Below are 24,186 nucleotides of genomic sequence, written 5' to 3'. Positions count from 1 at the left end.
CCCACCCACCCTCCCCTGCACTCCCCCTGCCACCCCTGGAAGCCGAATGTCTACCCTCCCCCTCATTAGAGGGTTTTTACTTTGGTGCCCTCCTCTCAATTTAGTCAGATCCTGCTTTTCGTTTCTTCTTTCTCAACTTCTGTTGATGAGTGAGATCATCCCATACTTATCTTTATCTTTCTGACTTCGCTCACTTAACATAATTCCTTCTTGCTCCATCTAAGATGAGTCAGAGAAGGTGGGTTCATTGTTCTTAATGGCTGCATAGTATTCCATTGTGTATATACACCACAGCTTTCTTAGCCACTCATCTGTTGTTGGGCACCTGGGTTGCTTCCAGGTTTTAGCTATTATGAATTGTGCTGCTATGAACATAGATGTACATATATCTTTTTGATTGGGCATTATGGAATCCTTGGGGTATATCCCCAGTATAGGAATGACCGGCTCATATGGAAGGTCCATGTGTGGCCTTGTGAGAGTTCTCCAGACTGCTCTCCAGAGAGGCTGGACCAATTTACAGTCCCACCAGCAGTGCAGAAGTGTTCCTCTGTCCCCACAGCCTCTCCTGCATTTGTTGCTGCTGTCCTTTTTGATGTATGCCATTCTCACAGGAGTGAGGTAGTATCTCAATGTTGTCTTTATTTGCATTTCTCTGACAGTCAGCGACCTGGAGCAGTTTTTCCTGTGTTTGTTAGCCTTTTGGATCTCCTCTAAAGTGAATGTTTTGTTCATGTCCTCTGCCCATTTTTGGATGGGGATATTTGTTTTTTTGGTTCTAAGATTGCTGAACTCTTTGTATATTTTGGTGATTAGCCTCTTTTCTGATGTATGGCATGTGAAGGTCTTCTCCCATTCTGTGAGGGGTCTCCTTGTTTGTGTGATAGTTTCTTTGGCTGTGCAGAAGCTTTTCAATTTGATGTAGTCCCATTGGTTTGTTTCTGCTTTAGTCTTCCTTGCAATTGGGTTTGTTTCATCAAAGATATTTCTGAGGTTTAGGTGGGAAAGAATGAGTTGTGTCTTAACATTATCAAGGAAATAAAAAAGACAGAAGTGTCAAAAAAAATGACAATACAGCTTACAGCACCTAAAAACCACTAAAAAAAAACCATCTAAAAAAATCCAGACTTCTGCTTTCAAATGACCAATATATTTAAACAGATGTTTCACAAGTATATAAACAGAGCCCTGTATCTCATGACAACATGTTCAGTTCAACTGCTGAAGGGACATGGAAATGCCAACCACATAATGAGGCAACTTCACACCCGGTGGATAGATCTCAGAGGAGAAACAGGAAACACTGAGACTGGAGTAGACGGGGGCCACAGAGCTCTGGGCTTTGGTCTCGTGTGTCATGGGTCCAACTGGGGTCAGGATGCACCGAAGTTCCGGAGAGTGAAAACAGAATCTCTGCATCATCATTCAGTCTCCTCCCTGTGGGTACATGGCCCCAACCTTGTGGGCAGGAACTTGAAGGCCCCTCAAGAGTCACATGTGTTAAAGGGAGGGTCGCTGTGGCTGGATGTAAACTCAGTTAGAGGAGGGTCAGGGGAATAGCTGAATGGGCAGAGTGCACTCCCAGGCTTGTGCAATGCTGGGGTCAGGCCCTGCACCTCATGGGAGCAACACAGCACCTGGGGTAGATCTGGGGCTGCAGTGTCCCTCCTTCTCTCTCTGTCTCTCTCTGAATCAGAAGCAACTGGGAGCACTGAAGTTGCACATGAGGAAGGTCATGGTTCATCAAAAGAAGTTATTTAATCAAGGGACAGAAAAGTGTATTGGGTGTTGGGCGATAGCACAGTGGGTTAAGCACAGGTGGCTCAAAGGGAAGCATCGGCATGAGGATCCCAGTTGGAGCCCCCGGCTCCCCACCTGCAGGGGAGTCACTTCACAGGTGGTGAAGCAGGTCTGCAGGTGTCTGTCTTCCTCTCCCCCTCTCTGCCTTCCCCTCCTCGCTCCATTTCTCTCTGTCCTATCCAACAACAACGACATCAACAACAACAACAATATTATTGTTATACGGAAAACTAGGAAATGTTACGCAAGTGCAAACTATTGTATTTACTGTCAAATGTAAAACATTAATTCCCCAATGAAGAAATTTTTTAAAAATCCAAAAAAAAAACACAAAACAACTACAACAATAATAACTACAACAATAAAACAAGGGAAAAATGGGAGAAAGAAAGAAAGAAAAGAAAGAAAGAAAGACAGACAGACAGACAGAAAGAAAGAAAGAAAGAAAAAAAGAAAGAAAGAAAGAAAAGATTATTGAGAAGCTAGCAATTTGCTGTAGAATTGTTCAGCTCTGGAAGACAAAGAGAGCCAAGGATGTTGAGGTGAAGAAGTTGAATTCTGGCGCACAGCAGAGCAGATGGTGAATTTTCTCATGATCCCTAATCAACCTCACAGCTACAGGTCTGAGCCCTGAGGGTCAGGATGAAGCTGTGGCCCCATAGGGCTGATGGGAGCTGCCCAGACCCTGCAGTGGATGGTGCTGAGGAAAGACCTCAGAGCCTTGCCAGGTCCAGGGCTCAGCCACCCTCAGGGTGTGGGACAGGCTCAGGGCTGGAGGGCAGAGCTGGACTGGAGGCTGGAGGTGGAGTCTGTGCTGCTGCTGCTGCTCCTGGGAGGGTCTCTGGGCATCTCCCCAGGGAGTGTGAGCCCTGTGAAGAGAACAGAGCTCTGCTCTGAGGTTCCTCTTCTGTGTCTGTGAGGCCTCCTGCTCCTCCCCAGCTTCCTGTGGTCTCCCTGCAGTGCCCTCCACTCCTCTCCCTCTCTGTCCACACACAGGAGGCAGGAAGCCCCAGCTCAGACATGCTGCTGCTGCTGCTGCCCCTGATGTGCACAGGTGAGTGGGCCTGGGGCAGAGGGGCAGCAGGTGGGGGCCCTGGCTGATCACCCTCTCCCCTCAGGCTCCCTGGCTCAGGATTCTTATTGGCTGGAAGTAGAGGAGCAGGTGACAGTACAGGAGGGCCTGTGTGTGTATGTGCCCTGCAGATTCGCCCACCCCTGGACACACCCTTATTACTATCCCTCTCTTCACGGCTACTGGTTCAGGGAAGGAGCTAATATAGACACAGATGCTCCAGTGGCCACAAACAACCCACAGCGTGAAGTGCTGAAGGAGACCCAGGGCCGCTTCCTCCTCCTCGGGAACCCCAAGAACTTCAACTGCTCCCTGTTCATTAGAGACGCCAGGAAGGAGGACCAGGGGAAATACTTTTACAGGGTGGAGAGAGAAAATTCAATGCACAATTACAAGAGTAAGCTGCTCTAGCTGCGTGTGACAGGTAGGAAAGGGAATCAGGGAACGGACATGTGAGTACAAGACTCTCTCTCTCTCTCTCTTTCTGCAATAGGGAGGTTACATCACAATATCTTCACTCTTCCTAGAGCTCATTTTATTTATTTCTTGCTTTGAGAATAGCATACAGATTAGGGGGCAGTGAAGAGGGACCCTGTAGTTTGTTCAACACGCATGAACCTTCACTCCGCATCTGGGCGCCAGGGGCTGTAAATCCAGTCCTCACACAGGGGACATGTGCACTGTGCCAGGTTCACACCACACGGCCTCAGCTCCCAGACTTCCTTCAGAGAGAGTTTGGCGACTCCTGTTAGGACTGTGGGACAGATATGGGATTCATAAAAACCTGAGCTCTCTCTTTTTAAAAAATTATTTATTTATAAAAAGGAAACATTGAATAAACTATAGGATAAGAGAGGTACAAGTCCACACAATTCCCACCACCAGAACTTTGTATCCCATCCCCTCCCCTATTCTTTAACCCTCTGGGAGTATAGACCCAAGGTCATTGTGGGATGCAGAATGTTGAAGGTCTGGCTTCTGTAATTGCTTCCCCGCTGAACATGGGTGGTGACCGGTAGATCCGTACTCCCAGCCTGCCTCTTTCTGTCTCTAGTGAAGAAGGGCTGTGGGGAAGGAGAACTCCAGGACATATTGATGTGGTTGTCTGTCCAGGGAAGTCTGGCCAGCATCCTGCTAGCATCTGGAACCTGGTGGTTGAAAAGAGAGTTAACATACAAAGCCAAACAAATAGTTGACCAATCATGGACCTAAAGGCTGGAATAGCGCAGATGAAGAGTTGGTGGGTCCTCCATTTTGTCGATAGCTAGTAGGCATATTTTAGTTATATTCCAAGGGGCCTGTAGCTATACTGGTTTTTTTTTTCTTTTTCATTTTTCCCCCAAGCATGAAATCTGATATGCCTGTAGATCCAAGTTATTGTCAGGGGAGATGATGTCATGGTTGGAAAAAGGACCAGAAAGCTGGATCAGGGAAGAGAGTAGCTTCCTAATATGGGAAAGGGGTATAAATATTGTTTATTGTAAATCCCATTGATTTGATGTGATCTGGGGCCCATAATCAGCTTAGGAGCCTATGTGACTACTGCATCCCTCTAGATCTGAGCTCACATTCTGCGGTCATGTGTAGGAACATTCCATGCTGCCCCAGTATCAACCCATCTTCCTCAGGTGTAGCATAGATTATATTATACATCCTCCCTTTGGAGGATGCAACATTCTTTACAATTGTTGATCCAAGTTGAGGACAATGTCCTATGGGTGCCCACAAAGGGGTCTAATTGTGTAGTTTCTGATAGAAATGACTGGTAACAATGGAGAGGAGGATTTACTTGAGGCCTAGGCCCATCATGTTTGTTTGGGAATCTCAGGACTCCCTGATTAGGACCCCAGCTGATGGAGTGGCCTGATAGTGCGTAAAGAGTCACTGTTAAAGTCTGCCAGCCTCTTGCCCTTAGTCATCTTTTGCAGTCCTTGCTTTGATAAGGTTAGCTTCGGAGAGAGTGAGAGAACTGTAAGAGGAAGCAAGTGAGGAGGGTATCTAAGTCTAAGTAGACACTATTTCATTATGAACTTTATACTGACTCACTTCAGACTATTGTGTATTTTTGCTTCCAGGTATATATTTTGCCCTAATTTACGGATACGTGTGAACATAAGTCCTATCTTTTGGGACCTGGTCTATATCTAGGTTTTGGGACTTTGTTAGGAAGTGAACCTCCTAGAATGGAATTTGAGAATCCTATGAAAGGAAAGGTCTCATCCGTGTAATGAGTGTGCCTCCATGACTTTCCATGCCTGACGTCTCTGGACACAGTCTGAAGTGAAGCATGCTGAGGTGGTACTCGTATTGATTACGTTGTGATCGGCGGATGCAATATCATTTGGTATGAACTGGGTGAAGCCTGCAGGAAAGTGAGCCCCACCCTAGAGGTTCCAGAACTGGGTGAACTGCTCTATGAAGGAAGTGGGAGGTTCCTGCTGTCTTAGGGTTTAAGAAGTCAATAGTTATTTCTATAATCACATTATTTGGCAGTTAGTTTAACTTTGAAAATCCCTTTGCTAGGATTAGTTGTATCATACACAACATCACCATAATTTATGTCCTTTGACATTATTTGTATACAGCTGTGCCACTGGTTGCTTCTGTTCTTCTTGGTCTAAGCTTTTAAGAGAGTCAACATATCAAAGACTCAGCCTACATATTAAAAAGACTCAATCTGTGATTTCAAAAGTTTGAGACATATAATCAATTTTCCCCTCTCATATTAATTAAAAATTGGTTTATATGACTAAAAATTAATAGCAGTGTACATAAACACCGTTCCCGACACCAAAAGACTGTGTCCCATCCCTTCCCCCCTCTAATCCCCCCCTACTCTGTGTGGCTGAACATCCAACCTCACCCTCCACCCAGTGTTTTTACTTTGGTGCCCTATTCCAAATTTAGTCAAATCTTGCTTTGAGTTTCCCTTTCTGTTATGCTTTCTCAACTTCTGTTTATGAGTGTGATCATCCCATATTCTTCTTTATCTTTCTGACTGGCTTGCCATAGGAAGAAAGAGGAAGGGGAAGTAACATTCTAGAAGAGATAATAGCAGAACACTTTGCAGACCTAAACAACAGAAATGACATTAAGATTCAAGAGGCCCACAGAGTCCCAAACAAAATCAACTTTGACCTGAAGACACCAAGACACATCATAGTTACAATGAAAAGAAATAAGGATAAAAAAAGGATCCTAAAGGCTGCAAGAGAGAAATAAAAAGTCACATACAGGGGAAAACCCATAAGATTATCAGCAGACTTCTCCACTCAAACTCTAAAAGCTCTCTCTGAATATTACTCCTAGATGCCCCAGCTGACCCTCTTGTTCCCTCTCCCCACAGCCCTGACCCACAACCCTCACATCCTCATGCCAAAGATGCTCCAGTCTGGCTGCTCCAGGAAACTGACATGCTCTGTGCCCTGGGCCTGTGAGAGGGGGACACCCCCCAGCTTCTCCTGGATTGGGGATGCCGTCACCTCCCAGGGCTCCAGCAGCCTCTTCTCCTCGGTGCTCACCATCAATCCACAGCCTCAGGACCATGGCTCCAAGCTCACCTGTCGAGTGACCTTCCCTGGGGCTAATGTGACTGTGGAGAGAACTGTGCAGTTGAATATGACCTGTGAGTGTGGGAACAAGGCCCCAGGTCCTGGGTTTCAATGTTGGCAGGTGGGGGAGGGGGAGTCTTGGGCGCGTGGTGACCTGGAATCTGGCTGAGCAGGCACTGGAAGCACACAGCTCTCTTCTGTATTGCTGAGGTCCTGGAGGGGGAGACCCAGACACACCTCCTCACCCAGCCCTCCCCACTGAGATGGAATGTCCTTACTCATGCTCCCCTGTCGTGGCTGCACTCACACCCAGCACAGTGTCTCCTGGGGTGGCACAGGGAGGGGCTCCCCCAGTGGTGGGAAGGCATCCACAGCCTCTTGGTCCCAATTACCCCAGAGACCCCCAGCTTTGTCGCTCATTGCAGTCACAGAGCACCTTAACTTTATGTTTACAGCTGTTTGATTTTCACGTGGAAACTGATGTGCAGTGAATGATCTCTTCTGTTCACCCTCACACACAAGCACACACCAACACACACCCCACACAGCCACACATAGTGGGTGCATGTGCTACAATCTCTGAGTCTCCACTGACCACATCATTTCACCACCTCCTCTAATGCCCCCTGAGACCTATGGGTGAGGGGACACTGGGGAGCAGGGGTCCATCTGACTCCTCCAGGACAGCCCACAGAGTCACCTTTTCAGATCAACTGCCCCACCCGGGTCCCTGAGAAGCCAATGTCCACAGTGGATACAGAAGTTGTGAGTTGGGGAGACCCAGGCCCTGCAGTCCTGCACACACTGAGCCAGAGTTTCTGCAGACCCTGAGCAGAGCAGGGTAAAACACGTTAAGTCCTGCAGGTGAGCTGTCCTCACCCCTTCTTGCAGTGAGCCCAGAGCCCCAGACAAAGCTGGTGCTGGTGGTCATCTTGGAAGTTGCGGTCAAGTTCCTGATCCTCCTCTTCCTGGTCATCCTGCTGTGAGCTCTGCCCCAGGGAGGGAAGGAGGGTGGGAGGGGATGGTGACATAGCTGTGGAAGTGACTGATCTATCTCTCTCTCAATCTGCAGAAACCGGAGAGCTCAGGGCAGGGCATTGGGGAGTGGGGGACTATGGGACAAACCTGAGTGTCCATTATGGACAGGCCTGAGGGAAACCTGGGTTCTGGGATCTCTGCCCTCTCCACCTCCCTCAGGCCTTCAGATTCCACAGGAAAGAGGAGTCACTGTGCTCTGCCTCACCCACCCATCTGCAGAGACTAAAGACTGTTCTCTTCTCTCAGGGTGAGATTCCACAGGAAGGAAGGGGTGAGACCCTCAGGGAGCAAGGAAGATGCAAACACCAACCAGTGCTAGTCTCTCAGGTGAGTGAAGTGGCTGTCTCTCCCCTACACCCCCACACCTCCTCTAGGCTGGCCTCAAGATTCATGGTGAGTTGGATCTGCTTCTTGCTCCCAGTCAGGCTTCTATGACCATTGGTGCTCCTCAATCCTTCTCTCTCCTGCTCTCTGCACCCCTCCCTTCTTCCTTGCTTTCTCTCCTCCACACAGGCTCTAGATTAGAGTCCAAAGACCAGTTCCACCCACACCTGCACAGTGTGGAGAGCCTCACCTCCTCTCCATGGACAGAGACCACGTGCAAACCCACAGGCTGCTCTGTCCCCTGTCACCTCCTCCTGGATTCCTTCTTCTCTTATAGCCCCAAGTGTTCACATCAAATGTGCAAAGGCCAGTAACTTCCACACTGACTGTTCTCTTCCTTCTCCTGAAATTCCTCAACCTGGTACAGACCTGCATTCACTGTTACTGAAAACCTCCCAATGCCCAGCTCCTTGGAAACACCTGGAGACATGGGGTAGCAGCACATCCAAACTGTTTCATTCAGAAGCTGTCACCATGGAGGCCAGGAGGATGGAATCCAAAACCACAAGAAACCAGCTGTGGCCCTAATCGGAAAGTCCTGAGTTTCCCAAACAGACTTGATGGGCTTAGAACTTAAATAAGTCCCTATCTCCATTGTTATGGGTCATTTCTATCAGGAACAACACAATATGCCCCTTTGTGGGCCCCCATTGGACCTTGCCCTCAACTTGGGTCAACAATGGTAGAGAATGTTCCATCCTCAGAAGAGAGGATGGACAACAAACTCTATGCTACACCAGAGGAAGACGGGTTGGTACTGGGGCAGCCTCAAATGTTCCTACATTCTGTGACCACAGAATGTGAGCTCAGATCTAGAGGGATGCAGAGTTCACACAGGCTCCTAAGCTAATTATCCCCTAGATCATATCAAATCGATGGAGTTTACAGTCAACAATATTTATACCTCTTTCCCATATCAGGAAGCTACTCTCTTCCCTGATCCAGCTTTCTGGTTCTTTTCCCAGCCATGACATAATTCATCTCCCCATAAAATAACTATGATCAACCTGCATATCAGATTTCAGGGTCAATCAAAAGAAAAAACAAAAAACAACCAAACAAAAACCCCCCACTAGTATAGCTACAGGCCCTTTGAAATATAACTAAAATAAGCCTACAACCTATCTACAAAATGGAGGACCCCCCCCACCCACAACACTTCATCTGCACTATTCCAGTCTTTAAGTTCATGATTGTTCAACAATTTGTTTGGCTTTGTATATTAACTCTCTTTTCCGCCACCAGGTTCCAGATGCTAGCAGGATTTGACCAGACTTCCCTGGACAGACGACCCCACCAATGTGCCTTGGAGCTTGCTTCCCCACAGCCCTTCCTCACAAGGGAAAGAGAGACAGGCTGGGAGTATGGATCAACCAGTCAATGCCCATGTTCATCAGGGAAGCAATTACAGAAGCCAGACCTTCCACCTTCTGCATCCCACAATGATCTTGGGTCCATACTCCCAGAGGGTTAAAGAATAGGAAAGCTATCAGTGGAGGGGATGGTATATGGAGGTCTGGTGGTGTGAATTGTGTGGACTTGTACCTCTCTTATCCTATGGTTTAGTCAATGTTTCCTTTTTATAAATAAAAAAATTTTTAAAAAAGAAACAAGACAGCAGCATGTTCAGTGTCTGATTTTTCTGAGCAAGACAACAGGCATGACAAGGAAGGGGTAGCATGTAGAGGGACAGTGACCAGTGTGAGGTTGGGTGGAGTGATGAGTGAACCAGGACCTGATAGTGGGAAGAGAACAGGTCCTGAGTTTGCCCAAGAGAAAGTGATTCCAAGGACAGGGAGAGGGCAGTGAGTGAGTGTGTGGAGAAGCCCAGGCTGAGAGCTGTGCACACAGAAGGAGCTGGATGTCTGACAGCAGAGGGGTCAGGGGAGGAATCTCAGGGGCTAACAATTTTCATTTTGAGTTAGATCTGTGGAGACAGCTAAAAGGAAGGGGCAGATCCCATGGGGTACTAACATGTAGGTTAGTGCAAGGATCTGCTGCTCTGGGGAGAGAGGGGGGCCTGAATGTTCATTTAACAGAGACCCATGGCATCACTGTTGAGAACTGGTCCTGAGCAACTTGTGGTATAAAACTGTGACATACTACTGGATACAAAAACAGATATTTCACAATGAATCTGCTTGTGAACTTTTGATTTTTTTAGGGTTTTTATTTTGATGGACCAATCGGTAGCATGCCTGGTTAAACGCACACATTGCAGTGCACAAGGACTCACATTCAGGCCACTGGACACCACCTGCATGAGGAAAGCTTCATGAGTGCTAAAGCAGAGCTGCAGGTGTTCTCCACCCCCTCTCTCTCATCTATTAATTCTTTGTGTCTCTATCCAACATTATATAAATAGAAATATTTTTATAGAGATTTATTTTTTAAATATTTGTTTCCTTTTTGTTGCCCTTGTTTTTCTTATAGTGATTATTGTTATTATTGATGTCATTGTTGTTGGATAGGACAGAGAGAAATGGAGAGAGGAGGGGAAAGACAGAGAGAGGGAGAGAAAGACAGACACCTGCAGAGCTGCTTCACTGCCTGTGAAGTGACTCCCCTGCAGGTGGGGAGCCGGGGGCTTTAACCAGGATTCTCACGCTTGTCCTTGTGCTTTGTGCCATCTGCGCTTAACCCACTGCACTACTACCCAACCTGCAAGATTTATTTTTTTAACAGAACACTGCTCAGTAAGGGCTGATGGTGGTTTGGGGACTTTTATTTCCTCAGTATTTGGAACTGATATAATAGTTTGTGATGAGGTGTGGGAACACTATTGGGTTCCTGGAAATGTTCGTTCACTTGACTGTCATGGGCAAAAAATAGGGTTGTACACCTTTATTAGAATCCTAGAAATACATAAGACTCTTGAGTACATTTAATTTTATTCACAGTATGTGTCCTTCTATGAAATCAAGATGAGAACTGTAAGACTTTTCAGTCCATGAACATGGCACATCTTTCTGGATGGCTCAGATCATTGTATTGGGTTCCTATTACAGAACACATTCTATTTATTTATTTATTTATTTATTTTCTGTAATGTAGAGCAAGTTGTAATTTTAATAAGTGAAGCTAACTTCCCTATATATTCAGTGATAATTTCAGTAAATACTGGTGACAGAGGCCACATTGTCATGGTTTTAGGGACTGTCTGAATGCATATGGTACCCTGATGCATATAGTGCCTCTCTACCAAAATGACTCCATTGTGGTAGAGAGTACAACAGTGTGGTCTTGCTTGAGTAGCACTATGATCTCCAAAGAGGTGTAGGAACTCTTGTGGGTCCCTGGTGCCTAGAATTGTTTTGTCTTTTGATTATGATGGTAATGGCTGTGCAGAATTATTAAAACCCTAGAAACACACATGACATGTGAGCACATTTTCTTTTATATGCATTAAGAGTCCTTTTAATGAATCATAATGAGAACTGTAGGATGTTTTAGTCCATGAACATGGTACACCTTTCTTTACTGTGAAAATAATTGCATTGGGCTCTTATTACATACCAAAGTTTGTTTGTTTTTTAATGTAGAGCAAGGTGTGATTTTACTAAGTGAAGCTAACTTCTTTATATACCAAATGAGGGTTGAGTATCTCTGTTTAAAATATTGAAGGTGTGACTCAGAACTCTGGTGGTGGGTGCAACATGGAACTATGCTATTATAATCCTATATTCTAATAAACCAATTTGTAATTGTCAATTTTAAAAATGTCAGTTTTATTTGGCAAAAGACGAGCTGGCAAGGACTTAGAATTTGTCTCTGAGTCACTAAGACTCTTTCCATATTGTTTGGAGGATAAAGTGTCAAATATAAGAAATTAAAAATATCTTCTTGGGTCAAGCGGGAGTTTTGCAAGCAGCATAGGGTTGGGTTATGTTTTCTGATCCATCCTCCCACTCTGTGCCTTTTGATGGGTGAGTTTAAGCCATTGACATTTACTGATATTATGGATTTAATGTATTGTAGTGCCATTATTCAACAATTTTTTCTTTGCTCTGATATTGCAAGTATTATAGTGATGTTCTTGTTTATAAGAGGTCTTTTAGAACCTCTTTCAGGGCAGGCTTGGTGATGGTTGCCTCCTTTAACTGTTGTCTAAGAAGGTTTTGATCCCTCCATCTAGTTTGAATGAAAGTCTAGCAGGATATATTATCCTTGGTTGAAACCCTTTTTCATTCAGGGCTCAGTAGTTATCTTGCCATTCTCTTCTGGCTTTTAGAGTTTGAGTGGAGAAGTCTGCTGATAGTCTTATGGGTTTTCCCCTGTATGTGTCTTTTTATTTCTCTCTTGCAGCCTTTAGGATCCTTTCTTTATCCTTACTTCTTTTCATTGTAACTATGATGTGTCTTCGTGTCTACAGGTCTGAATTGATTTTGTTTGGGACTCTGTGGGCCCCTTGAATCTTAACGTCCTTTCTGTTTTTTAGGTCTGGGCACTATGATGTGTGTTGGTGTCTTCAGGTCTGGATTGATTTTGTTTGGGACTCTCTGGGCCTCTTGAATCTTAACGTCCTTTCTGTTTTTCAGGTCTGGGAAGTTTTCTTCTATAATTTTCTCTAGAATGTTTACTTCCCCTTCCTCTCTTTCTTCCTCTGGCAGGCCAATTATATGAATGTCACTTTTCAGATCATCACATATGTCTCTATTGTTGTTTTCAGTGTCTCTCAATCTCCTTTTTGAGCACTTTTACCTCTTTCTTAGTTTTCTCTAGTTTATCTAGTTTTTTTTCTAGTTTGTTAGTCTGCTTTCCCTTCCCTCAGCTTCTTTCTTCAGTTCAGATATTTCAGTTTTCAGTTCTCTAATTACCTCGAGGTAGTTAGTATTTTCTTAAGGGTCTCATCTGTTGTTTCCCTAATACTTCTAGCCCTTTCCTCCAAAGTTGTTTTCATTTCCGTGATTAATAAGTTTATTATTGCTTGCATACTTTTCTTATCTATGATTACTTCTGGCTGATTTGTAGTTTCATCTGGGCTCTTGTCTTCATTCATTGTAGTAGCAGTTTCATTTGCTCTTGGATTAAACTTTTTTTATTAATGTGTTTTCTTATTTTTATATTCTGTTGTTCCTCAGTTGTTGTGTTTTGAGTACAAGCGGCAAACGCTAGAAGAAGAAGGAGAAGAAGAAGAAGAAGAAGAAGAAGAAGAAGAAGAGTACAAGCCATGCTATACTAAATACTTTTATGACAAATGCAATACCAACCTTGGAAATTACAATAGTAACCGAAGAAAGGATTGAAGCAGATTAATCAATTCCAGTTAGCCCAACACCATCTCCAGTCCAAGAAAAAATAGCAACCAAATCCAAATGAAAAAGAAAGAGTAAGGAAAAAAAGGATAGCAAGAATAGACAATTTTGCAAATCTACTGTCCACTGTAAATTCTAGGGGTAGCAAGAGGAGAAAGGGAAGTAGAGTGGAGACACACACAAAGAGAGTCCACTCTGAGTCAGAGTTCTTCCCCAAAATAATTCACAATGAGTATCAGTGAATTCAGAAAGCAGAAGAAGGAGGAAGGAGGAAAGGAAGACCAGGAAAAAAAGAGAGAAAAGAAAAAAGAAATGAAAAAAAAAACAGTAAAAGAAGAAGAAGAAGAAGAAGAAGAAGAAGAAGAAGAAGAAGAAGAAGAAGAAGAAGAAGAAGAAGAAGAAGCTTTGCTGGCAAGTACCTGCTCTGGAACAATTCTCAATACTGATGCCATGGTGAGAGCCATCCAATTTAAATTTCAGCACCCTCTCTCTTCCCCAGAGCTGCAGTCCCTGGCACTAACTTGCATGTTAACACCCCCGGGATCTGCCCCTTCCTCTCAGCTGTCTCCACAACTCTAGCTCAAAGTGAGACTTGTTAGCCCCTGAGTTTCCTCCCCTGACCCCTCTGCTGTCAGACACCCAGCTACTGTTGTGTCCACAGCTCTCAGCCCTGGACTTCTCCATACACGTACTCACTCCTCTCTCCCTATCCTTGGAATCACTTTCTATTGGGTAAATCCAGGGCCTGGACACCCCCATACCCTCTAGAACCTTCTTATTGTGCCCTTTTAGGTCCTGATCCTGCAAGGCCAGCTCAAGGCCAGCTCAGGGGCACACAGGTCTGAGTAAAGATACTTGGTATTCTGCAAACATCACTGTTAATAGAGACAGACAGAAGTTGCAGACTGGAAAAAGTAGCTGCACAGAGACCTCTGTTGAATGAGTTGTGTATTTTAAAAAAAATTTAAATTTATTTAATTTAACTTTATTTAATTTTTTTATTTAAGAAAGGATTAATTAACAAAACCATAGGGTAGGAGGGGTACAACTCCACACAATTCCCACCACCCAATCTCCATATCCCATCCCCCTCCCCTGATAGCTTTCCCATTCTCTATCCCTCTGGGAGCATGGACCCAGGGTCGTTGTGGTTTGCAGAAGGTAGAAGGTCTGGCTTCTGTCATTGCTTACCCACTGAACATGGATGTTGAATGGTGGGTCCATACTCCCAGTCTGCCTCTCTCTTTCCCTTCTTCTTCTTCTTCTTCTTCTTCTAGCATTTGCCCTTCTTCCGTAGCCAGTCAACAGCGTCAGGTTGAGCCTGATGTAAAGTTTCGAGACCTCCTTTGAATCTGGAGAGGTGGCAGTCGTTGACTATGTGGGTCATAGTCTGTCTGGAGCCGCAGGGGCAGTTCGGGTCGTCTCTGGCTCCCCAGCGATGGAACATAGCAGCGCACCGGCCATGGCCTGTTCGATAGCGATTGAGGAGGGCCCAATCATAACGTGCTAGGTCAAAGCCGGGTGGACGCTTGCAGGGGTCTGTGATGAGGTGTTTGTTCTTTACCTCAGCTGACTGCCAGCTTTGTTTCCAAGAGACTGGAACAGAGAAGTTCAGTGTAAGCGTAGGGGACCAGATTGGGTGACGAGACGTCAAGCGTTGAACAGGGTGGGTGAAGATATCCGCGTATATTGGCAGGTCCGGTCGAGCGTAGACGTGGGAAATGAACTTAGATGATGCCGCATCCAGACGAATATCTGGCGGGTCGATGTTGCTAAGAACTGGCAGCCATGGAACCGGGGTGGAACGGATGGTTCCAGAAATTATCCTCATGGAGGAATATAATTTGGAATCGACCAAGTGGACATGGGGGCTACGGAACCATACTGGGGCACAGTATTCTGCAGTGGAATAGCATAATGCCAGAGATGATGATCGTAGTGTGGAAGCGCTCGCGCCCCATGAGGAGCTGGCCGGTCTTGCAATGATGTTATTCCTCATGCCCACCTTTGCTGCAGTTTTTTCTCTGGGGAAATGGTATTTTTTAATTAGTTAATTTATTTAAAAAAGGAGACATTAACAAAACCTTAGGATAGGAGGGGTACAACTCCACACAATTCCCATCACCAGATCTCTATATCCCCTCCCCCCCCCCGATAGCTTTCCCATTCTCTATCCCTCTGGTATATGGACCCAGAGTCATTGTGGGTTGCAGAAGGTGGAAGGTCTGGCTTCTGTCATTGCTTCCCCACTGAACATGGGCGTTGACTGGTTGATTCATACTCTGAGTGTGCCTCTCTCTCTCCTTAGTAGGGTGGGGCTCTGGGGAAGTGGAGCTCCAGACAACATTGGTGGAGTTGTCTTTCCAGGGAAGTCTGGTAGGCATCATGCTGACATCTGGCATCTGGTGACTGAAAATATAGTTAACATACAAAGACAAATTGTCGAACCATTTTGGACCTAAGTGCTGGAATAGTGCAGATGAAGTGTTGGGGGGTACTCACTGCAGATGACTGTGTACTTCTGCTTTCAGGTATATATTTTGCCCTAGTTTATGGCTACATGTGAACATATGTCCTATTTCAGAGGACCTGATCTATATCTAGGTTTGGGGACTTTGTTAGGAAGTGAACCACCTGGAATGGAATTAGAGAAAATTATGAATGGAAAGGTCTCACCTGAGTAATGAAGCTGAAGGGTTGTCATTCCACATCTGAAGTTTCTGGACACAGTCTGAAGTGAAGCATGCTGGGGTGGTACTCATTGTGTTGATTAGGTTGTGATTGGTGGATGCAATATTATTTGAGATTAATTGAGAGAAGCCTGCAGGAAAGTGTGCCCCACCCTAAGGTTCCAGGACTGGGGGAAATATAGGTTCTATAGTGGAAATGTGAGGTTCCTGCTGTCTTAGGGTTCAAGAAGACAATGGATAGTTATTGTTATCATCACATTATTTGGTTATTGGGTTAACTTTGAAAGGTCCCTTTGTTAGGGTTTGCTGCATTATATCCAGTATCTAGAATATAGCTGTGCCACCGGTTGCTTCTGTTCTATCTCATCTAGGCTTTTGAGAGAGTCTATATATCAAATATACAGCCTATGTATTAAAAAGACTCAGTCTGTGTTTTTAAAAGTTCAAGACATAAATCAATTTTCCCCCTCTCATATTAATTAAATAGTTATTTATAAGACTTCAATTTAATAGGAGTGTACATAAACTCCATTCCCACCACCAAAAGACTGTGTCCCATCCCACCCACCCTCTCCTGCCCCCCCTGATACTCCTGGAAGCCGAATGTCCACCCTCCCCCGCACCACAGGGATTTTTCTTTGGTGCCCTCCTCTCAATTTAGTCAGATCCTGCTTTTAGTTTCTTCTTTCTCAACTTCTGTTGGTGAGTGGGATCATCCCATAATCATCTTTATCTTTCTGACTTTGCTCACTTAACATAATTCCTTCTAGATCCATCCAAGATGAGTCAGAAAAGGTGGGTTCATTGTTCTTAATAGCTGCATAGTATTCCATTGTGTATATACACCACAGCTTTCTCAGCCACTCATCTGTTGTTGGGCACCTGGGTTGCTTCCAGGTTTTAGCTATTATGAATTGTGCTGCTATGAACATAGATGTACATATATCTTTTTGATTGGGCGTTATGGAATCCTTGGAGTATATCCCCAGGAGAGGAATGACTGGGTCATATGGAAGGTCCATGTGTAGCCTTGTGAGAGTTCTCCAGACTGCTCTCCAGAGAGGCTGGACCAATTTACATTCCCACCAGCAGTGCAGAAGGGTTCCTCTGTCCCCGCAGCCTCTCCAGCATTTGTTGCTGCTGTTCTTTTTGTTGTATGCCATTCTCACAGGAGTGAAGTGGTATCTCCATGTTGTCTTTATTTGCATTTCTCTGACAGTCAGTGACCTGGAGCAGTTTTTCATATATTTGTTAACCTTTTGGATCTCCTCTGAAGTGAATGTTTTGTTCATATCCTTTGCCTATTTTTACATGGGTATATTTGCTTTTTTGGTTTGCTGAGCTCTTTGTATATTTTGGTGGTTAGTCTCTTGTCTGATGTCTGTCATGTGAAGATCTTCTCCCATTCTGTGAGGTCTCTTTGTTTGTATGATAGTTTCTTTGGCTGTGCAGAAGCTTTTCAATTTGATGCAGTCCCATTGGTTTGTTTCTGCTTTAGTCTTCCTTGTGATTGGGTTTGTTTCATCAAAGAGGTCCCTGATCTTTAGGTGGGAAAAGATGAGTTGTGTCTCAATATTATCAAGGAAATAAAAAAGACAGAAGTGTCAAAATAATGACAATTCAGCTTATAGCACCTAAGAACCACTAAAAAAATACCACCTAAAAAGAAACTAGAGTTCTGATTTCAAATGACCGATATATTTAAACAGATGTTTCACAAGTATATAAACAGAGCCCTGTATCTCATGACAACATGTTCAGTTCAACTGCTGAAGGGACATGGAAATGCCAACCACATAATGAGGCAACTTCACACCCGGTGGATAGATCTCAGAGGAGAAACAGGAAACACTGAGACTGGAGTAGACGGGGGCCACGGAGCTCTGGGCTTTGGTCTTGTGTGTCACGCATCCAGCTTGAGTCAGGATGCACCGAAGTTCCTGAGAATGAAAACAGAATCTCTGCATTATCATTCAATCTCCTCCCTGTGGGTACATGGCCCCAACCTTGTGGGCAGGAACTTGAAGGCCCCTCAAGAGTCACATGTGTTAAAGGGAGGGTCGCTGTGGCTGGATGTAAACTCAGTTAGAGGAGGGTCAGGGGAATAGCTGAATGGGCAGAGTGCACACCCAGGCTTGTGCAATGTCCGGGGTCAGGCCCTGCACCTCATGGGAGCAACACAGCACCTGGGGTAGATCTGGGGCTGCAGTGTCCCTCCTTCTCTCTCTGTCTCTCTCTGAATCAGAAGCAACTGGGAGCACTGAAGTTGCACATGAGGAAGGTCATGGTTCATCAAAAGAAGTTATTTGATCAAGGGACAGGAAAGTGTATTGGGTGTTGGGCGGTAGCACAGTGGGTTAAGCACAGGTGGCTCAAAGGGAAGCATCAGCATGAGGATCCCAGTTGGAGCCCCGGACTCCCCACCTGCAGGGGAGTCTCTTCACAATCAGTGAAGCAGTTCTGCAGGTGTCTGTCATTCTCTCTCCCTCTCTGTCTTCCCCTCCTCCCTCCATTTCTCTCTGTCCTATCCAACAATGTTGACATCAGCAACATCAACAATAATATTGTTATATGAAAAACTGGAAAATGTTATTCATGTACAAACTATTATATTTACTATCGAATGTAAAACATTAATTCCCCAATATAGAAATCTTTTAAAAATCCAAAAGAAAAAAAAAACCCAACAACAATAAAACAAGGACAATAAAGGGGAGACAGGAAGAAAGAAAAAAGAAAAATAGAAAGAAAGAAAGAGAGAAAGAAAGAAAGAAAGAAAGGAAGAAAGGAAGAAAGAGAAGTGTATTGAGCAGCCAGAGATTTGCCCTAGGATTGTTCAACTCTGGAAGACAAAGAGAGGCAAGGATGTTGAAACAAAGAAGTCGAATTCTGGCGCACAGCAGAACAGATGGTGAATTATCTCATGATCCCTAACCAACCTCACAGCCACAGGTCTGAGCCCTGAGGGTCAGGATGAAGCTATGGCCCCACAGGGCTGATGGGAGCTGCCCAGGCCCTGCAGTGGTTGGTCCTGAGGAAAGACCTCAGAGCCTTGCAGGGTCCAGGGCTCAGCCACCCTCAGGGTGTGGGACAGGCTCAGGGGCTGGAGGGCAGAGCTGCACTGGAGGCTGGAGGTGGGGTCTGTGCTGCTGCTGCTCCTGGGAGGGACTCTGGGTATCTCCCCAGGGAGTGTGAGCCCTGTGAGGAGGACAGAGCTCTGTTCTGAGGTTCCTCTTCTTTATCTTTGAGGCCTCCTGCTCCTCCCCAGCTTCCTGTGGTCTCCCTGCAGTGCCCTCCACTCCTCTCCCTCTCTGTCCACACACAGGAGGCAGGAAGCCCCAGCTCAGACATGCTGCTGCTGCTACTGCTGCCCCTGCTGTGCATAGGTGAGTGGGCCTGGGGCAGAGGGGCAGCAGGTGGGGGCCCTGGCTGATCACCCTCTCCCCTCAGGCTCCCTGGCTCAGGATTCTTATTGGCTGGAAGTAGAGGAGCAGGTGACAGTGCAGGAGGGCCTGTGTGTGTATGTGCCCTGCAGATTCGCCCACCCCTGGACACACTCTTATTACTATCCCTCTCTTCACGGCTACTGGTTCAGGGAAGGAGCTAATATAGACACAGATGCTCCAGTGGCCACAAACAACCCAAAGCGTGAAGTGCTGAATGAGACCCAGGGCCGCTTTCTCTTCCTCGGGTACCCCAAGAACTTCAACTGTTCCCTGTTCATCAGAGACGCCAGGAAGGAGGACCAGGGGAAATACTTTTACAGGGTGGAGATAGAAAATTCAATGCACAATTACAAGAGTAAGCTGCTCCAGCTGCGTGTGACAGGTAGGAAAGGCAATCAGGGAATGGACATGTGAGTATAAGACTCTCTCTCTCTCTCTCTCTTTCTCTTTCTGCAATAGGGAGGTTACATCACAACATCTTCACTCTTCCCAGAGCTCATTTTGTTTATTTATTGCTTTGAGAGTAACAAACAGATTTGGGGGAGTGAAGAGGGGCCCTGCAGCTTGTTCAACACCCTTGAACCTCACTCCGCAGCTGGGCGCCAGGGGCTGTTAATCCCGTCCTCACACAGGGGACATGTGCACTGAGCCAGGTTCACACCACACGGCCTCAGCTCACAGCATTTCTTCAGAGAGAGTTTGGTGACTCCTGTCAGGATAGATGGGGATCTGGGGGTGCTCATAAAAACCTGAGCTCTCACTGAATATCACTCCTACATGCCCCAGCAGACCCTCTTGTTCCCTCTCCCCACAGCCCTGACCCACACCCCTCACATCCTCGTCCCAGAGATGCTCCAGTCTGGCTGCTCCAGGAACCTGACCTGCTCTGTGCCCTGGGCCTGTGAGAGCGGGACACCCCCCAGCTTTTCCTGGATTGGGGATGCTGTCACCTCCCAGGTCTCCAGCAGCCTCTTATCCTCAGTGCTCACCCTCAAGCCACAGCCTCAGGACCATGGCTCCAACCTCACCTGCCGAGTGACCTTCCCTGCGGCTAATGTGACTGTGGAGAGAACTGTGCAGCTGAATGTGGCCTGTGAGTGTGGGGACAGGGTCCCAGCTCCTGGGAGTGTGTTGGGGGCAGGCAGGAGGGCTGGGCTGGGGCACCTGGTGACCTGGAGCCTGGCTGAACAGGGTTGGAAGCACATAGCCCTGCCCTGCATTGCTGAATGCTGGAGGAGGGGGGCCCTCACTGCCTCACCCCAGCCCTTGCCACTAAGCAGGAAATGTCCTCACTGTCTCCTGTCCTGGCTGCACCCACACCCAGCACACTGTCTCCTGGGGTGGCACAGGGAGGGGCTCCCCCAGGGCTGTGAATGGAGTGAAGCAGGGCTGCTTGGTGGGCAGAGCTATACTCTCAGGGATCAGGGATGGCTGCAGTGGGGGCAGGGAATCCATCACACTGCTGACAGGTGACACCCAGAGACCCAGCTCTGACCTGGTGCTGGGCTCAGGAGGCAGGGGGGAGGGGCTGGGGCTGAGCTGAGGGGCTGAGAGCCTCCTGCTTCCAGCTCCTTCTGAGACCTGGACAGAACCCCAGAGACTCTGAATGACAGGCCTGGGGAGGCCAGGAGGGAGGGTGCAGACACTCAGGGTGAGGAGGGACCATCCTTGTGTCTCTGCAAGCCCTGGGCTGAGCCTCCTGACCCTTTGGAGAGCAGGAGTGGGGTCTGTGCAGACACCCTGGTGGAGATGGGGCTGGTTGCCGAAGGAGTGGAGTTTGAGGTGTGTGAGTGTTGGGTGGTGAGTGATGAAGTCCAGGTCCTATAGCCTGTGGTCTGGAGAAGGCTCATCTCTCCTGGGTGGAGATCCTGGGGCTACACCCTGGATGGTGGAGGGGCACCTCAGTCCTCCGGCTGCCAGACTTGAGCTCACCGGGTCTCTCTGGTCACAGGGCAGCCTGGCTACAGAGAAGGAATCATGCAGGGGGCCCTGTGGGGAGCAGGTGTCACTACACTGCTTGCTGTCCTCCTCATCCTCCTCTTTTTCCTGTGAGTCATGTGGGGAGTGGGACAGGGCAGGAGGAAGGTGGGGAAGGGACGTAGTTGGGAGGATCCCAGCAAGGAGGATGGACAGCTGCTGTGTCAGGTATGAGGGGTCCTCAACCATTGTCTCAGATGTCCCAGGAACAAGGGACCTTTTACAAGACCTTACACAGGACCCCAATCAAGTCCCAGCCCCCTTCCCGCTGCTATACTCCCTTCTGCTCTGGCTTTGGCTGAGTAATGGGTCCCAGTGCCACAGACCCTGTGTACCCTGGCAGAGTGAAAAACTGCAGGAAAGGAGCGGCCAGAGCAGCAGTGGGCACGGATGACAGCCACCCAGACAGAGGGACAGCTTCCCAGGTGAGTGGTGTGGCCTTCCTGTGGTACCCTCTGACCTATGACCCTCTGAGGGCCCAGCCCAGCTCCTGTACAGGAGCAGAAACTGGCAAGTAGCCTCCATCCTGGCTGTGATGTGGGTGGGTTGTGGTTGTGTCTGGGGAGGCAGAGGAGCAGGAGACACTGAGAAGAAGCATTGTCACTTCAGTTCCCAGAGCAGAGGGGATGCTACCCACACAACCCCCCTGAGAACCTGAGTTGGTGAGGGGGACAAGGAGCTACGGGGAGCTTCTGTGGAGGGGGTGCACAAGGCAGTGGACAGGGACAGGCCAGGGGACAGGGGAGCATTGTGTGGAGGGCACACTGAGGGGCTCCAGGGTCTGGTCTGTGCCATGAGGGGCCTCAGGCAGCTCCTGTCCTTCCCTCCTGCTCTGACCCCTCCTCTCTCCTCACACAGGCTGACCTGCAGGAGTCCACAGCAGACGCCCCTGCTGGCCCCCCAAACTCTGCAGGGGCTGGCCCCTCCCTGGGGCAGGAGCAGGAGGTACACTATGCCACCCTCTCATTTCACATGAAGAATCCTCAGGAGGGTGCCCCCAGGGCCCAGTGAGCAGCCCACAGGGCCACCAGCCCCAGCCTGAGCCTCCACAGCCTCCCTGGAGATGCAGATGCCAACCTGTGAGCTTATTTGTGAGGGACAAATGCTCAGGGACGGACACAGGGAGAGATGGCTGCCTTCCCCCTTTCCTGAGGTTGCCAAGCTGGTGTCTGTGAGCAGGACAGGAATGTTCCCAGGACAGGACAGCAGCTGGGAATCTTCCTCCAGGAGCAAACTGGGAGCACCTCATGGCCACACATCCTGCAGGGGACACTTCAGATAGAGAAACCTGTGTGGTGCTGAAGAGCCAGGCTTCCTGGATCCAGTGTCAACCATCCTCAGAGAGTCCCTGACACCTCCTACCCCCCCTCACAATACCCAGGTGTCCATAGAAGCCATTAGTCATGGCAGGCTGGCCCTAAAGTGTCAGAAGATTGTGACAAGAAAGCCCAGTGCCTGTCTGTCTCTCCAGTTGCCTCAGGTTTGTCTCTTCTTTTGAAGCTTTTCCTAATAAATGCCTCCTGTTCGCCTGAGGTCTCTGGTCCTTCTCCTGCCTCCTGTTCACCTGAGGTGTCCGGTTGCTTCTAAACAGTGACTAGCTGACTGTGAACCCTCACAGAAATCCCTGTGCTCCCCCACTTCCTGGGTCTCTGCTCCAGGTCAACCAGGGCTTCCACATTTCTGGGTCTCAGATGTCCATGCTGATACTCTTAACAGCCCAAGCTATCTCCAGTCTGCTCCTCCATCTCTTCTGTACTGTCCAGGGCCTGCTCTGGACCAGTTGTCAATGTTGCTGCCATGGGACCCTGTTAAATGAACGTTAAGCCCCCTTTCTCTTCCCAGGATCCAGACCCTTACACTGACCTGCATGTTAATACCCCACAGGATCTGCCCCTTCCTCTCAGCTGTCTCCACAGCTCTAGCTCACAGTGAGACTTGTTAGCCCCTGAGATTCCTCCCCTGATCCTCTGCTGTCAGACGTCCAGCTCCTGCAGTGTGCCCAGCTCTCAGCCCTGGGCTTCTCCACTCACTCACTCACTCACTCACTCACTCACTCACTCACTCACTCCCTTCTCCCTTTTCCCACCGTCAGGTCCTGGCTCACTCATCACTCCACCCAACCTCAGGACTGGACGCTGTCCCTCCACATGCTACCCCTTCCTTGTCATGCCTGCTGTCTTGCAGAAAAGAAACCACACACCCAACATACTGCAGTGTTGTTTCTTGTGATTCTTAAGTCCATCCTCCTGGCCTCCATAGTAATGGTTTCTGAATGAAAGAGTTTGGACGCAGCTATTGAGGACAATGAACCCACCTTCTATGACCCATCTTGGATGGAGATAGGAGGAATTATGTTAAGTGAGCTATGTCAGAAAGATAAAGACAAGTATGGGATGATCCCACTCATAAACAGAAGTTGAGAAAGAATAACAGAAAAGGAAACTCAAAGCAGGTTCTGACTAAATTTGTAGTAGGGCACCAAAGTGAAAACCCTAGGTGGAGGGTGAGGGTGGATGTTCAGCTTCATGGGGTGGGGGGGGGGAGGGGATGGGATGGGACACAGTCTTTTGGCAGTGGGAATGGTGTTTATGTACACTGCTATCAATTTGTAGTCATATAAATCACTAAGTAATATGAGAGGGGAAAATGATTGAATGTCTCAAACTTTTTAAAGCACAGACTGAGTCTTTTTAATACATAGGCTGAGTCTTTGATATACTGACTCTCTTAAAAGCTTAGTCCAGGAAGAACAAGAGCAACTGGAGGCATAGCTATATGCAAATAATGTCAAAGGACATAAAATATGGTGATGGTGTGTATGATACAACAAATCCTAAAAAGGGATTTTTCAAAGTTAACCCAACTGCCAAACAATATGATTATTGCAATAACTATCATTGTCTTCTTAAACCCTAAGACAACAGGAATCTCCCGCTTCCTCTATAGAGCCTATGTTTCTCCCAATCCTGGAAC

General features: G+C 47.3%; 2 protein-coding genes across 4 annotated transcripts in view; one reads left to right on the top strand and one right to left on the bottom strand.

Annotated features, from left to right (window-relative positions):
- LOC103126074 (sialic acid-binding Ig-like lectin 12) overlaps positions 1–24,186 on the bottom strand; it is a 167,974-nt gene that overhangs the window by 9,479 nt on the left and 134,309 nt on the right. The gene's annotated exons all lie outside the window — the stretch shown is intronic.
- Positions 1,569–22,745, top strand: LOC103126084 (myeloid cell surface antigen CD33-like). 2 transcript variants are annotated; one of them, XM_060175228.1, is made up of 6 exons: positions 1,569–2,854; positions 19,241–19,618; positions 20,051–20,329; positions 21,188–21,284; positions 21,557–21,638; positions 22,072–22,745. In XM_060175228.1, exons 1-6 carry the CDS (start codon positions 2,821–2,823, stop codon positions 22,222–22,224), a joined length of 1,023 nt encoding a protein of 340 aa, XP_060031211.1. In that variant the 5' UTR covers positions 1,569–2,820; the 3' UTR covers positions 22,225–22,745. The 2 variants fall into 2 exon arrangements, 1 of the variants encoding a protein (XP_060031211.1); XR_009545358.1 differs by having other exon boundaries at positions 1,780–2,854; positions 21,452–21,638; positions 22,072–22,134.

Source organism: Erinaceus europaeus, chromosome 2, assembly GCF_950295315.1.
Source record: "Erinaceus europaeus chromosome 2, mEriEur2.1, whole genome shotgun sequence".
NCBI lineage: Eukaryota > Metazoa > Chordata > Mammalia > Eulipotyphla > Erinaceidae > Erinaceus > Erinaceus europaeus.
This window is presented reverse-complemented; position numbering and strand designations above follow the sequence as displayed.